The sequence below is a fragment of the Nematostella vectensis genome, chromosome 13 (assembly GCF_932526225.1).
Source record: "Nematostella vectensis chromosome 13, jaNemVect1.1, whole genome shotgun sequence".
NCBI lineage: Eukaryota > Metazoa > Cnidaria > Anthozoa > Actiniaria > Edwardsiidae > Nematostella > Nematostella vectensis.
The window spans coordinates 119,464-136,233 of record NC_064046.1 but is presented as its reverse complement, the minus strand read 5'-3'; the positions used below and the strand labels follow the sequence as shown (position 1 = coordinate 136,233).

The 16,770-nt window shown below is 43.1% G+C and overlaps 1 protein-coding gene across 1 annotated transcript in view; it reads right to left on the bottom strand.

Annotated features, from left to right (window-relative positions):
* Nucleotides 1–4,272: 4,272 nt before the first annotated feature.
* Nucleotides 4,273–16,770, bottom strand: part of LOC5508548 (tonsoku-like protein) — a 28,628-nt gene continuing 16,130 nt past the window's right edge. The window contains exons 14-23 of the mRNA XM_001629065.3: nucleotides 13,344–13,507; nucleotides 12,495–12,742; nucleotides 11,172–12,273; nucleotides 9,976–10,174; nucleotides 8,421–8,579; nucleotides 7,836–7,978; nucleotides 7,147–7,327; nucleotides 6,694–6,857; nucleotides 5,999–6,147; nucleotides 4,273–5,220 (exon numbers count right to left, since the gene is read on the bottom strand). Coding sequence (XP_001629115.2) covers nucleotides 4,875–5,220; nucleotides 5,999–6,147; nucleotides 6,694–6,857; nucleotides 7,147–7,327; nucleotides 7,836–7,978; nucleotides 8,421–8,579; nucleotides 9,976–10,174; nucleotides 11,172–12,273; nucleotides 12,495–12,742; nucleotides 13,344–13,507 — 2,855 coding nt within the window. The 3' untranslated portion in view covers nucleotides 4,273–4,874. The remainder of the gene's footprint in view (nucleotides 5,221–5,998; nucleotides 6,148–6,693; nucleotides 6,858–7,146; nucleotides 7,328–7,835; nucleotides 7,979–8,420; nucleotides 8,580–9,975; nucleotides 10,175–11,171; nucleotides 12,274–12,494; nucleotides 12,743–13,343; nucleotides 13,508–16,770) is intronic.

Here is a 16,770-nt window from a genome sequence, read left to right as displayed (position 1 = left end):
TCTAACACAATCTCGGAATTCACTCTCAAAGTTGTGATTAATATAATTTGTACACACCATTTTAGATTCTGTCATTCCCGTGTGTTTGGCTTCGGGCCGGGAACGATTTTCAAAGAAAAAAAAGGGGGAATAGAAAAGGGAGGGGAGGGGGGGGGCTGAGGGAAGAAGGGCGCGATCCTCGTCATTTTTTTAATCAAAAAACTCATTATTCTCAGTTAAATTGCTCCTTGTGTGTTTGAGACTAGAGAGATTCAACAGTCTGGCTGGCGTCACACCGAGTACTCTGTCGCTAATACCTCGTGGAGAAGAACAGCTCAACCGATTCACCATCTGCCTACCCGCATATAACCTATAACATTAAACCACGCTCTGACATCACATCACTAAGCTGAGTCACGTAGCGATCGGGATCTTCTAGATAACTAAGTTGCATAAAACGGTGCTATAATCACACAAAAATCATTAAATGACTCAAAAACAAGTGTTTTTACTACGACCAAATGGAAACCCTTTTATGAGCAATAGGTAATGTTCACCTGTTCTGAATGCTATTTCTCTACTATTTCTTGTGTGGGAAGTTTTTATTGAGAAACTATTATTTACTCAGTCGCCCCCCTTTTTCATATTGGACTTTAAATGACCTAAGGGGTAGGGGGTGGGGGATGCCTTTTGCATGTTTTGTTTTGTAAGCCGTGGGATTAACAAACCTCTTGAGACTATTAAGGCTTAAAAGAGCAGGTTTCTAAATCCGCCTCCAATTTTGTATAAAAATTCCTTATGGGCTATACGTCAATGAATATCTTACATCTTTGATACGGAATATTTTAGAATAATTTTGCTTTTACTGTAAGAAAAAAAAATACTAATAATGTCATTAGAGGTATTCCAAATCCCGTGCAACAAAATGTAATTGTTAAAGTGTAATAGTCAAGCCAGAACAAAAGAGAACAAAGACATTACAGTGTATTAGTACTAAATAAACTTAATAGTATTTCACGGGTTTTTGAAAACCACTCTAGTAGAAAAAGCGTCCGGTGATGGGTGAAATATTTCTTAAGTAACAACTTTACTAGCACTTTTTAAAATTATTGTGTTGGTGTAGTGCGCCTCGCAAAGAAGTCCGGGGAATAGCGGACTTGCGCTAAGAGATCACGTGACTGTTTTGGCGGCAAACTAGCGCGCGCTCAGGCTTTTAGCGGCAAAATAACAGCAACAAAACGCAACTTATTCAGCGCATACGAAAAAAGACAGAATTCTTTTTTGTCAGAAAGTGTTTAGTTTCATTTAAAGATTTTATTTTTTTGTCGTTCTCTGGTGTGACGACTGCATTCATTTCTTATTTTTTATTTGATTATTTTGTTTTGAATTTGCCACCCAGAAAGGTCACGTGATCTCTTACCTCAAGTCCCCTATCAGAGACTTAAAAAGGTGCAACTTTCGATAAAATGAGTAGGTTCGCATTCTTTCCCCTATTCTTCACATTCTACATTTATCATGTGGTGTCAAACATTAAATACCAAGTGATTTTAGAAAAAGTATTCTTAACGATGCAATAGAGTATCTTTAAAATAAACAAAAAGGTACACCTTCTCTTCTTCGTTATCTAAGTTAATTACATAAAGCGCCAAGTCCCACCCAAGTGCTATTTAGAGAATGTCAACATTCAAAGGATATACTATACTAATCTGGGTGGTAAAAGTGCCCGTTTCGAACAAATTATTGTTACATTTTTTCTCCGGATCAAAACTCGTTCATTTCCGTTTCGTTCATTCCACATCTCGATCGAAACTTTCGTGGTCCTCACATGTTCAGCAATCGCTCTTTGACGTCATACATGACGTCATATAAGAACAGGAAGTATAAGGCAACACGAGGAGGGATGTACTAAAACAATGTAACAAAGCGGAACAAGAAAGAGCAAACATAAAGTTTGTGATGAAAAGTGGAGGGTATTGAATTTTGTCTTGAATAATGCTAATTCTAACTTGAAAGAAGGAAGTTGTAAAGACTCAAGTTTAGAGAAGGCCAATACGCCGCCATTTTATGCTCCCTCTTAATACCGAGACACACAAAGAACCATTTCCATATTGGCCAGTTCAAGCACACAACGGAGATACTTACCATCGAATATAGTTTATAAGGTATTAGACTTCAATCGTGGATGATTGTTTGACTGAATTTTCCTTTAAAATGAAGCGTTGCATTTTCAATTGTAAACAATAACAAAGGGTTGTCGATCGACATTCTTTAAAGGAGAGGGCCCTCTTTATTGGGGAAAAAGGCCTCTCATCTCTCCACTGAACATCTGTTTACATGATCTTTTATTATCCATCTTTTAATGTTGGCGTTGTAATACGATTCTCAGCGATGTGTAGACAGGGAAGTGATATAGATGGTGGGCAGAGGACATGACGGAAAAAACTCTCGTGATCCGAGATAGAGAAAGAAGACACAATTTCTTACAATGGCCATCGGTTCCTTGTATTCCGGACTGATTTTTGAAACACAAATAACGTGAGGCCGAAATGCACATACCCAGATTTTTGCTTTTTAATATATTTTTCCCTTGATCATCCTTGCGCTATGTATGGGCTCAGGGACGAAAAGCTCAAATTTCAATGACACTTTACAAAAAGTCGCATCAATTTAAAAAAAGTCGCATTTGATATTTTGTTTGCTATTGCTCACTAAGTACTTAGAGAAATTTTCCGCCTTATTAGATCTGAAATGAGCTTATTTGAAGCGTTAAGTCATGTTTTTCCGTCATGTCTGGGCAGAGTGTTTTTATCGAAAGAATAGGCCATTCCAGCTATAAGTTTGCGCGCGCATAACTATAGAAACCTACCTCAACTACCAGAATGCAGCGCGCGCTTTTTTAAGCTTACATCAATCGAAGCGCGCGCTGCATGCCGGTAGTTGAGGTACGTTTCCATGGTGAGTGCGCGCGCATGCTTATAGCTGGAATGGCCTATTGAAGCAAGTAGCGAAGTCTCTTCTGTAAAGATTGTCAATGTTTATCAACACCGCTATTTAAGCACCGTCTCGACAGCAATTTCCTGTGTCTTCAACAGTTTATCTTTGAACTATTTTTGGCTGCGACTTCCTTTCTAAAATAAACCATGACAGGGACAAAATCATCAAGTGTTGATTGTTCAATTCACCTGATCTGCTGTGAGGGTTAGCGAATTAATAAACGATGGACTGTACCGAAAAGTCCAACGTTTCCTACTGTAATAAAGGTTTTGCTCCAACCAAACAAGTAAGACGTACCTTATTACACTTAATTTTCGCGTCACTTTAATTTCACGAATTTGGCGATTTTAAAAGATTCGCGAAAATAAAGTGACGCGAAAATTAAGTGTCGCGAAAATTTGGGAGAATATTGGCCGTTTAATAAGCTTTATGGAAACACCTTGTCTATTTTGTCATAGTAGTGTAAACATACATAGTACGGTGTGGTGTTTACGAAAATAGGAAAATCGCGAAAATAGTGTCGCGAAATATCGCCATCTCAAATCGCGAAATTTTGACGTCGCGAAAATTTATTGTAATAAGGTATTTGTTCTACCACACGGTCTTACGTGTGAAACCTGCCAATGACGCGGTAACTTTGAACATACTATGAGAAAACTACTTCGTTTGCCCCCATCGCCCAGGTTTCATTGTCCGAACTGATATCACAACGCTTTGGTGGCACACCAAGGAACAAATCAATATTCTGTAAGACGAAGGAAAAGTAGAGAGCCTTCTCGATAATCACAAGAAATTGAACGTGTGGTATGACGTCACCAACCTGCACTACCTTTGAGCTTCAAACTTGTCACCTGAATCCTTTAAAAAGCGTCTCATATATTAGGAGACATTGAGGACTGTTATATAGATGTTCCTTTCCAAACGTTTTAGTGGAATTTTTGCGGCCGGGATGAAAAAAGAAAATTAATCGTTATACCGAGGACTTCGTTATATAGAGGTTAATTAAATCGAGGTTCCGCTGTAACTGTTTTGTATGGAAGGTCAAATTAATAGAATTGTGGGAATGTTCCACTGTTTATTATCAGGCTATGCTTTCCACTGTTTATTAATGTTTGGGAACTAAATAGAAGGTTATATATTTAGAGTTTCATATATCATATTGCAGGATGAAAACCGCATTGACTTTGGACGTGCAAAATTTATTTTACATAGCCGAAAAAAAAAACAGACGTACTGCACAGACGAATTGCTGGTAAGTTGATCAGTGCAAAAAAAAAAAAAAAAAAATACTCCAACACGCATACTTAATTGTTATTTATTAATTAGCTTCGATTCGAGCTGATCTAGCTCATACAATACCCGTGCTATGATATCAAGGAAATTTCTAACTGGGGCCCGCCATCAGCCTGCATCTGACACACCCCTTACATGACCACACTATTTAAGGGACCGATCCCTTGATATCTTAGAAGAGAAAGAATGATTCTGTTCGCGCCAGCTGGATTTCTCGTTTTATCTGGAATATCGAATCGAGTTAATTTTTGCTATCAATCGGTTGTTCCCTATTCAAGTCCACCAGGGGTTCACAAGCCCTCAGTTCACCCATTACAAGGTATCTTCCGTCCCCAGATGGTCAAATACGACCCAGCTATACTTTTCACAGTAAACTTTTTATAGTACACCTCTTAAAGTAGACCTTCAAGGAGTATACCTTTAACCGTATGCCTTTTAGATAAGGCAGGTTTCCCTTTTACAATCGTTGATTTGTCTGGGAACGCATTGCTTCTGGATGACCGGAAGGCTATGCAGTCTGCATCTTTATTTATTTATCCCTGATCCTTGGCGAAACCTTTATACCTTAACATAAGGCAGATATACCTTTCACGATCCTACATTTTCATTCATTTATCCTTGACCAACAACAAACACAAGGCACCTGAAAGAACACTAACTGAATCCGCTAGTTCCCAGGCCTCTGTCATGGCCTTCCGGTCATCCAAAAGAAGTGCGTTCCCGGACAAATCAAGGAGGTTCAGGCTACAACCTGCATTCCGCACATCTCTCAGCACAGTCGGCAGCTCAGGAGGAAGGGGGCTGCGTACCCCACAGGAGGAGAGGTCCAGGGTGCCCAGCTGGCTCAAAGGCGTGTCCATCAGGGTGTTGAGTATGGCGTGAAGGGTGGTGTTACCCAGGGAGGGGTTACCCGATAGGTTAAGGATCTTAAGGAGGGCGCTCTCTTGGATCAACCTAGGAAATATAAAGTGTCATTAGTCTAGAAGCAGGCGGTCTCTGAGATTGTCATCCCCGATATCGTTTGCACCAGACTTACGTTACAAGAGAAAGTGCTGAGTCATCCCCGATATACTTACGTTACAATAGAAAGTGCTGAGTCATCCCCGATATCGTTTGCACCAGACTTAGGTTACAAGAGAAAGTGCTGAGTCATCCCCGATATCGTTTGCATCGGACTTACGTTACAATAGAAGTGCCGAGTCATCCCCGATATCGTTTGCATAGGACTTACGTTACAAGGGGAAGTGCTGAGTCATCCCCTATATCGTTTGCATCGGACTTACGTTACAAGAGAAAGTGCTGAGTCATCCCCGATATCGTTTGCATGAGACTTACGTTACAAGAGAAAGTGCTGAGTCATCCCCTATATCGTTTGCATCGGACTTACGTTACAAGAGAAAGTGCTGAGTCATTCCCGATATACTTACGTTACAATAGAAAGTGCTGAGTCATCCCCGATATCGTTTGCATCGAACTTACGTTACAATAGAAGTGCTGAGTCATCCCCTATATCGTTTGCACCAGACTTACGTTACAATAGAAAGTGCTGAGTCATCCACGATATCGTTTGCAGACTTACGTTACAAGAGGAAGTGCTGAGTCATCTCCTATATCGTTTGCACCAGACTTACGTTACAAGAGAAAGTGCTGAGTCATCCCCGATATCGTTTGCAGACTTACGTTACAAGAGGAAGTGCTGAGTCATCCCCGATATCGTTTGCATCGGACTTACGTTACAAGAGAAAGTGCTGAGTCATCCCCGATATCGTTTGCACTCAGATCGAGCTTGAGCAGGGATTGCGTGACATCCTTGCGTGACAGTAACGAGTTCACGGCAGTCATCTCTAGGTTATTACCATGCAAGATCAGTTCGCGCAGCTCCTGGGGGAGGGAGGGAAGGGAGTACGCAAGTAAGCGCATCGTAAAAAAAAAGTAGGTTTGTACTGAATTGAAAACCCAAACTATAACTGAAAACACGAAGTCTCGTCAATAATGTTCAAGTGATAAATCGCTGTCTGGCACCCGTCATTCAAACTGACGCATTTGTTGCTTTGAAATCGCTCCACAGCGAAGAGTTGGTGTGATTTGCAACTATCAGTGCTGGCCAAGAGAAAATCTTTTTTTTTTAGCCAGTAGCCAGCGATTTACCGTTTGGAAATTGTCAGAGAGAGTTCGCAGAATAGTGAAAACAGAAAAAAGGTTCGTCTATTTTGACACCCCAAGATTTGCAACTATCAGTGCTGGCCAAGAAAAACTCTTCAAGGCAATAGCCAGTAGCCAGCGATTTACCTGTTGGAAATTATCAGAGAGAGTTCGCAGAATAGTGAAAACAGAACAAAGGTTCGTCTTTTTTGACACCAAAAAGATAGAAGATAGAATAAAAATTGACTAAAATAGAGATATAAATTCAATTATGTGGAATCGTACCGTGTTGCCGACTGCGCCCTCGTTCCAACTTAAATCAGGGTCAGCAGTCATAACGCATGACAGGTCAAGCTTGTGGGCGTGGCGAGGGAGGGTACCGATGGTGTCTTGAATGCCACCCGACCCCAATGCATTGTGGGCCAGGGAAAGTGTACGCAGCTTGGAGGCTGAAGGAAAACACGCGATAAGATGAGAAGGGCTGGTATCGAATCAAACAAAGTAGTTGACAAAGGAAAACCTTCCATCGCTTAGAGGTTTTCATCTTTTAGAGACGTTACCGAGCTCCAATTATGGGAGACTTTTAATATGTAATTAGCCAACACATAAACGTGAAACCTGCCGAGATTTGTATATTGCGAATTTGATGCGGGCTGGTATTATTTGGCGTAAAATGACTGAACCATTTTCTTCCACACATAAAGTAAATCCAACCTGGATCCTTTTGAGTCGACACACCTTTAAGAGCCTCAGCGAATGAAGGCGAGAAGGGCGTAGTAAGCGAACAAGAGGTCAGGTCTAGACTGATGAGCTGCGAGCAAGCCCCGAGGACTGGGACGAGGGAACTGAAGGCGTGGTTACTCAAGTGGTTGAACGCCAAATCAAGATCTTCAAGCTTCTGCAGCGTCAAATTGTTCGGCTAAAAATAAATAAAATAATTTATGAAGGCAATTTTATACGTTGCACCGAATCATTTCAGTTTAGAAGTCGATATTCGTACTGTTTTCTTCCCTCTGTCCCTTTTTCTGTTCGCAATGGCGTTAAACTCAACAAAAGCGATCTAGGCTTTCGCCCTTTTCATTGTTGTACTCGATGCAGAAATTACAAAGAAAGCCATTATTAACAGCTCATTGTTTAGTGCATGTTGCATCCGGCACAACCAACAGAGAAACGACTAGGGGGCGATTTTTCTGTTATCTGGATATTTCTGTTATCAGATAAGGGTTTACATTAAGGGAAGTCAATTTCCAAAAACTTGGCAAAAAACGAGAACGTTAAGTCAGCCGCAACTGAATAGACGAGGAAGTAGCAGAAAATCTTAATCGAGGCCGCTAGAAATATTGTACAAAATCATGAGCCCCGATGCTCGCCGCGCTTGCACTGAGGTCTTCTATTGCAAAGATGGGCGTGAGCCAGTAAATGCTTACCAGATGATCAGCGGCCGGCTGCGTGAGCACACTTGCTAGGTAACCTAGCCCGTGCTGAGAGATACCGTTTGCCCGGAGACTGAGCACCGCTAGGTTAGGACATGTCGAGAGGGCCTGGGATAGATGCTGTAGGCCATTGTCCCCTGAAAGGGCGGAAAGCGCGTGTTTACATCTTGTTAATAAGAAACAAAGAATCAAAAATAAAAAAAAACGCATAACAACCATTCCTCTATCCCTCCCTTCAAAATCATGTACATAAAATAAACAGATGTCATCAGTAAAACTCCAATTCTGTATCGCTCTATTACTCGCGCCCATCACAGCTAGCTACACACCTCACACCATACAAACCATGGAATTTGCTAAAAAAATGTGATTCACGCTAGTGGATCTGCATTTCGCCGCGCGAAGCATAAGGCGGATAGGAACAAAAAATAAGAACAACACATTGTCACAACATATAGTCACACCACACCCGTCACGGCGTCACACCACACACGTCACGGTGTCACGCCATTCCCGTCACGGCGTCACACCACACCCGTCATGGTGTCACGCCATACCCGTTACGGTGTCACGGCATACCTATTCTGTTGCCGGGAAGCAGTAGTTTGACAAGTCGGTCGTGGCACTGCAGTGTTCTGCCCAGCGGTAGCATGTCACGTGACCTAAGCGCCATGTTGGTGAAATCGAGCACAGACTGCTGGGGGTCCTGTAGTAGTTTGGATATTTTTGGCCGCACGGCTTCATGGGAAATAAGCGAGGGGAAATGATGCAAAATGAAAGATAGCAGAGTGAGGGTAACATACCATAAGCAATATACCAAGTGTGAGAAAGCACGCATTTCCATGTTGTCTAACAGTGTGGGTTGCCTGTGTCCGGCTAAGACAGGCTGTCCCACACCCTCCCCTCCCTCTGTTGAGTAGCCACGCGAGATATCCCCTCTTCTCCCTCTGTTAAGTAGCCACGTGAGATATCCCCTCTCCTCCCTCTGTTAGGTAGCCACGCGAGATATCCCCTCTCCTCCCTCTGTTAAGTAGCCACGTGAGATATCCCCTCCCCTCCCTCTGTTAAGTAGCCACGTGAGATATCCCCTCTCCTCCCTCTGTTACGTAGCCACGCGAGATATCCCCTCCCCTCCCTCTGTTAAGTAGCCACGTGAGATATCCCCTTCCCTCCCTCTGTTAAGTAGCCACGTGATATATCCCCTCCCCTCCCCTCCCCCTGTTAAGTAGCCACGTGAGATATCCCCTCCCCTCCCTCTGTTAAGTAGCCACGTGAGATATCCCCTCTCCTCCCTCTGTTAAGTAGCCACGTGAGATATCCCCTCCCCTCCCTCTGTTGAGTAGCCACGTGAGATATCCCCTCTCTTCCCTCTGTTAAGTAGCCACGTGAGATATCCCCTCTCCTCCCTCTGTTAAGTAGCCACGCGAGATATCCCCTCTCCTCCCTCTGTTAAGTAGCCACGTGAGATATCCCCTCCCCTCCCTCTGTTAAGTAGCCACGTGAGATATCCCCTCTCCTCCCTCTGTTAAGTAGCCACGCGAGATATCCCCTCTCCTCCCTCTGTTAAGTAGCCACGCGAGATATCCCCTCCCCTCCCTCTGTTAAGTAGCCACGTGAGATATCCAGTGTGGATTACCTGTGTCCGGCTAAGACAGGCTGTCTCGTAGCGTGGGCTACCTGTTTGGTACTGAGACACGTTGTTTCGTAGCGTGGGTTACCTGTTTGGTACTGAGACACGCTGTCACGTAGCGTGGGCTACCTGTTTGGTACTGAGACACGCTGTCACGTAGCGTGTGTTACCTGTATTGGTAATGAGAGACGCTGTTTCGTAGCGTGGGTTACCTGTGTTGGTACTGAGAAACGCTGCCTGGTAGCGTGGGCTACCTGTGTTGGTACTGAGAGACGCTGTCAGGTAGCGTGGGTTACCTGTGTTGGTACTGAGACACGCTGCCTGGTAGCGTGGGCTACCTGTGTTGGTACTGAGACGCTGCCTGGTAGCGTGGGTTACATGTGTTGGTACTAAGAAACGCTGCCTGGTAGCGTGGGCTACCTGTGTTGGTATTGAGAGACGCTGTCAGGTAGCGCGGGTTACCTGTGTTGGTGCAAAGACACGAAATCTGGTAGTGTGGGTTACCTGTGTTAGTGCTGAGACACGCTGTGCTATAGCGTTCCTCTAGCGGTGGCAGGTCCCAGGCGTCGAGTTGAGCGACCACCTTCTCGTTGTTGGAGACGACGTCCGTTATTCTATCGTCTGCTGACAGGGAAGCTCCCTCGCGCGTCTGCAGCGAGATCACGGGACGCAGGCCATGCGCAGAAAAGTAGCGCAGAGACGCCTACATGACCCAGAAATGAGTAAGTGTGACATACAACAGTAAATAAGCCCCCGTTATAACTCAAGGCAGAATCCAGTTAAAAAACAACCTATTTTAAAAATCCCGGACTACAATCTATTAAAGGCGCCTTCCCTTTCACAAGAAAAACTTACCCAACATTATATCACAACGTTTATAATTTTGCTGCAACAAAACAATTCAGTTCTGTGGAGAAGTGTAGAAACCCGCTCGTAAGGCTAACAGGATTGGCTGGATTACCTCATTATTCGAATGTATTTTCGTTCTATTGTTTTGTTTTCCATTGTTTTGTCTGTGGTGCATTAATCCAATGTGGTGAAATCTTCTGATAGCTTCTACATGAAGCGTTCTGTGGGCTAATCAGTAGGCTAATATGTTTAGCTAGCCACGTGAGATATCCCCTCCCCTCCCTCTGTTAAGTAGCCACGTGAGATATCTCCTCCCCTCCCTCTATTAAGTAGTCACGCGAGATATCCCCTCCCCTCCCTCTGTTAAGTAGCCATGTGAGATATCCCCTCCCTCTGTTAAGTAGCCACGCGAGATATCCCCTCGCCTCCCCTCCCTCTGTTGAGTAGCCACGTGAGATATCCCCTCTCCTCCCTCTGTTAAGTAGCCACGTAAGATATCCCCTCTCCTCCCTCTGTTAAGTAGCCACATGAGATATCCCCTCCTCTCCCCCTGTTGAGTAGCCACGTGAGATATCCCCTCCCCTCCCTCTGTTGAGTAGCCACGCGAGATATCCCCTCCTCTCCCCTCCTCTCCCCTCCCCTCCCTCTGTTAAGTAGCCACGTGAGATATCCCCTCCCCTCCCTCTGTTAAGTAGCCACGCGAGATATCCCCTTCCCTTCCCTTCCCTCCCTCTGTTAAGTAGCCACGCGAGATATCCCCTCCCCTCCCTCTGTTAAGTAGTCACGCGAGATATCCCCTCCCCTCTCTATGTTGAGCTAGAGATGTGAGATATACCCTTCCCCGCGTGTACCTGTTCAGCTAGCCACGCGATGGTCTTGGCCTCCTCCCCACTCTGCTGTGGACAAGGAATCAGGAACGTTTTCCCCTGCACCTCCACGCTTATTCTTATAGGCGGCGGGCCTGTGGGTTCCACGACAGTGGGGGCTGGTGCGGCATGGTCCGTGGGACGCGATCTCGGTGGTGCTGCGCCTGCGTGGGGCTCACTAAAGGTGGGGCTTGGCGTTCTGTTCACTTCGAGGCGGGTTTGTCTCGATAGCGAGTTCCGTCTTGGCGGGTTGCCACTGCTGAAAAGCGGTCTGTTCCTTCGCGAAGCTTGCGATTGGGAGACTGGCCCGGTTACATGAGAACTACTGGACGACCGGGCATTCACAGATAAACTACCCGCCGGTTGACTACTCGCCCCGTGAAAACTACTTGACGAATGGGAACTCGTCCCATGTGTGCCGCTTAGAGATCTATTCGCTACGGAGCTGGTCAGAGTTGTCTGCTTGGCGGTTTTTCGTCTCTTCTGAGGTCTTTGCGGCAGGTCGTCGACAAGCCACTGATTGATGGTGCCGTGTGACTGGAAGTCCGCTTCGTGTTCTGATACCAGGGCAGGCGTGACGTCGCCATCGCTGCATCTTCCTGTGAACACGTTCACGTAACACGTGCCACCGCTAGAAGTACCCATGTCGAGACCACCTTTCTCTCCGCTGACCAGAGATCTTTCCAGGAAGCCAGAATCCGCCATGGTATTCTGGCGCTGGTCCAAATTGTGCTTGCCTCGCTGGGTTGTATCATCTGGGGCATGCCCATATTCCGAGTTCCTGGAATCTTCCTGGACAAGCTGGTCCAGATTCCGCTTCTTTCTGGAAACCCCGGTATTGACTGTTCGCTCGTTGTTATTGGACTCTTGAAAGTTACCAGTCCCTACAAAACTAATCTCATCGTCGTTCGAGGACAGGTCGGGCGTGGCATCCTGGTAACTTGGGGCTTCGGCGCTCGACTGCTCCTCGTGCAGGAGGTCGAAGAGCCCTTTGGGGGTAGGGACGGGGGATGATGCTTCGCTCTCACCGCTGCTGCTGCTACTACTAAGGGTCCGCCTGCTTCTAGAAGCTTCTCTTTGCTTCAGCCTGTAAAAGAATGAGTATCCGATTCAATATACCGTATACAATCGAGAATAGATACCGGTTAGTTAATCGGTCCTCCAATAACAAACGTTTCTCGATCGATCACTGCGGGATTTACTACTGCGTTGGTGTATAAGTATCCGTATGGATCATTGCAATTTAGTCAATATACTGCCACGGGACTAAGTGAAAATATGCATACATATCTTGTGGATTGTACGAACCTGTCAGTGAACCGACTGATGACGCTGCCTCCCTCCTCCTCATCACTGCTCTTGTCCAGCGGTAGATCCCGTCGGCGCAGGCGATCTTGCATTCCACTGGCTTGTGAGGCCACAGGTTTGCGTCCCACACGAATGCGACGAAGGAATCTCTCAACCTCCCGCCGACCCCGTGCCTCGTTGGTGTCTGGGGCATCATCGTCATCTTCAAGTCTACGAGTCTTGATGACGCCATCCAAAGGCGTTTGGCCCTGCAATAAAACACGGGACTAAATGGTGAGTTTTGTAGGGCCTACGGGGGAATTATCCGTACACAACTAAATATTATTCTTCTGAAATGCATTGCGAACGCGCACGTAGGTGAAATCAGAACGCGACTTGAGAGGAAGTGTTATAGCTTCTTGTAAAGTCTTTTGATTTCCCCAGTTGTATCTCTATCGTAGCTGAACATTCTTGATCTCATGTAACACGTACCTGCGCATTCTTGATCTTTTGTAACACGTACCTGAGAGGTTTTGATCTCTTGTAACACGTACCTGAGGGTTCTTGTGATCACTTGTAACACGTACCTGCGCATTCTTGATCTTTTGTAACACGTACCTGCGCATTCTTGATCTTTTGTAACACGTACCTGAGAGTTCTTGATTTCTTCTAACACGTACCTGTGCAAACTTGACGTCTTGTAACACGTAACTGAGAGTTCTTGATCTTTTGTAACACGTACCTAAGAGTTCTTGTGATCTCTTGTAACACGTATCTGCGCATTCTTGATCTTTTGTAACACGTAGCTGAGCTATCTTATGATCTCTTGTAATACGTACCTGAGTGTTCTTGATCTCTTGTAACACGTACCTGAGCGTTCTTGATCTCTGTCGAGGCTCCATTTCGCACTAGTAGCTCTACCACCTTTAGGTGGCCGTTTTGTGCCGCGTCATGAAGGGGGGTGATTCCATTGCAGAATTTACCCCCCGGATCATTTACACTTGCACCACTTTCTATTAAGACTCTTACGGCATCTAAACGGGGGAAGAAAGGGGTTTAGTAACATCCTAATAAGTGAACCTTCTTGTATTTCATAACTGTAACTCCTACACGTATCTCCAATTTTCAAATTGTCTTTTTCCATTTCCCCTCTCTCTCTAGTCTCAATCCCACCCTCCCTTTCTAAATCCCCTCTCTATTCCTCAAAGGTGCTACGTGGGTCTCGATCTAGCATGAAAATTTGTATTTTTTGTGTGTGTCATCTGCCCAAAATATTGAAAGAATTTCCCGTCCCTTAAGAGTTAACACATGCAGATTATAAGATTAGACAAATCTCCAAACGCAAACGAGACGAGCGAAGTCCTTCTGTCTTCAAGAAAGAAAAAAAATAGTATCGCACGCACTCTTAACTAGCCCTTGAACTATCGGAACTTGCAAAAGATCGTCCAATTTTGATAAAAAAGTCTAGGGTTTCCTTCCCAGTGACGTGTCGGATGATCTAGCTTTCTGGAGTGGTAAAAAAGTAGAATGATTTGATTGCGCATCTATTGAAAACGCTTTCAGAACATGCACGGTTATTTGCGCATTTATTGAAAACGCTTTCAGAACATGCACGGTTATTTGCGCATTTATTGAAAACGCTTTCAGAACATGCACGGTTATTTGCGCATTTATTGATATCAAAAATACCTAGTCAGCCACACCTTTGTTGTTGCTTTCACCCAATATTTCAGAAGAAATCTCAAAATAGCCTTAAAATGATAATGCTCAATTGCGCTTCTATCGATATTAACGCATCCGCTAGAAGGTTGCGAAATAGAAACACTCGGAAAAGAAGAAACCTCACTGTGTCTCGAATGACATGGGGAATAATGACCGGATAATTCTCTGAGGCACTCAACGCGTGTATTGAGAAACGCGGAACAAACATAAAAGCAATTAACTGCACGCAAAGTCCCTAGCGGCGCCCAAGCTCTATGTCACAAAGGGCGGCGGATTTGAGAGAGTTCAATAAACTGTCACGAGAATAGAAACACGCGACAAGTTTATAAGTAAATAAAAGTCTCCTGTTGGGAGTGAATGAAAAATTAAGAAAAAAAACGAAATAAGGATGATAACAACGATTTCAACATCCTGTTTAGTCTCAATGAAAAATAATTAAAACCAAACGATAGCTGGGGAATAGCACTGATGATGGAAATAAACGCAGGTTTGAATTTCCTTATCATTTTTGGCGGCTGAAGGAGCTACTTTCTCTCTCGAAAAAAAAAATGAAAATTAGCTATGGAAAATGAGCAAGAGGTTTATTTCTTGATTCGCAATGAGCTGGTGTCGTGGGGAGTACGCTTTTATTCTATAGAGTCACTTACATTAAGTACTCAACTCTGACAGATTAGGCCAGACTATCTAGTCGAGGCTAACGGACTTTACTTCACAAACGTTTGTGGACCACAAAGGGCTTCACAAGAAATAAAAAATAACATAATTATTTACCTATATTTTTTCTCAAACAGCTTTTCTTCTTTAGAGGTTTGATGTTGTTAATTTTGCCCAAAAAATATTAGCTAGTCTTCGAACGTTATTTTATTCCTCCAGTTTCCTTTAGGGATTTTCACTTTTCTTTCTCCCTTAATTTCTCTTTTTTTTCTGATATAAACAATTCCCTCGTCTTTCCTTAGGGGTTGAAACCCACGCTTTTGGTTTCGGCACGAGAAGATTGTTTTTTGCTAGCCTCTGCTTTAATTATTTTTTTGCTGTTTTTTATTTTTTTTTATTTGTGCACGATAACATGCATTTTTTTATTATCTATTTTTTGCATTTTGCAATTTATTATAGATTTTATTTTGCATTTTGCTCATTTGCTAGATATATTTCGCTTTTTGCTACTTTTGTATAACTTTTTGCTTTTTGCTATATTTCCTTTAAATCCTTAGAGAGCGCTCGTCATATAAGAAAGAGAAGATTGTTGCATCTCTCATCGCCAAGTAATTACACTCGCGCGGATGTTTCTGTTTTGTAATTTCACGCTCAGTATAACTTTTAATACTTCAAGTAAAAGCCACAAAATAAGTTATCTAAAAATGAATTAAAAAAGCCAGCTAAAAAAATGTTTATTCCAGCAGCTTTGTCTGTCTATTTTACCGGGTACAAATTGCCTGGAGAAATTCAATGGCTAAACGATTTACTAGTAAAAGAGAAGCGTACAAAACCGAGAAAACGCCTATATTTTTTCCAACAAGTATAATTTCAAGTTGTGTTACAAGAACCTTTGGATTGTGTCAGGAGAGCATAAGATATCTGTTTTTTTTATTAACTTTAAACATAACATGAGTAGAATAAAGCAAGAAGTCTGAGTGGACTGGAGAGAAAGAATCCTCTTAAGACGATTGTCTTTTTTCCTCTTAAAAGATCTATTATTTATATATAACTAGAATTTTAAACTTTTACATTACTAAAAGGTGATGCTGTGCTAAAAGGCGACTTGAACTAGGAAATCACGGGGTTGCAATATTGCGCTCGTTTTTTCGTAAGCGCTGAATAATTTGCTTTTAATTGCGGTTATTTTGCCACAGGCTTACCATGCTCCCGCTGTTATCATCAGAATTATTTCCCGTAAATGATCTATTTTAAAATAAATATCGAATAAAATCTCATAAAGTTGTCTTTGATGTCAATAAATCGTAAAAAAAAAAAAAAAAAATGAAAACTCGATGGTAAAGCTGTGATTTTGCCGCTAAAAGATTGAGCGCGCGCTATTAGTTTGCCACCCAAACAGTCACGTGATCTCTTAGCGCAATTCCCCCATTAGAATGAAAAACACTCGCTCGATTTATCTCAACCAAGATGGCGGCGAGTCCATGTTTGCGCGCTCTATCCACAATTTGCTACATTTCTTTGTTTTTATATGATACACCGTGATATTTGTAATAACAAAGACATCCTGTTTTTGTTTTATTGTTTGCATCACTTTGATGATATTTGGTTATTTTTTAAATGCTAATATCGTATTGTAAGTCTACTTGTATAAACTAAATCACTATCAGTATTTTTGGTATTTTATTAACTAAAATATAGTGCATATAGTGCATTTAGTAACACTGTTTTACTATCAAAATTGTATGTCTAGCTATATAATCGCTGTTTTACTATCAGTATTGTTTGTACTTTTCACAAAAAAATGGGATTTGATTCTTGTCCCAAAATTCCCCCCCCCCTCTTACAGGACGAGTTTTCCTAAATTTTCTTAGGTTACGGGGTGTCTTGAAGTAAAAATTCTATCGAAAAAAATATTTTTGCA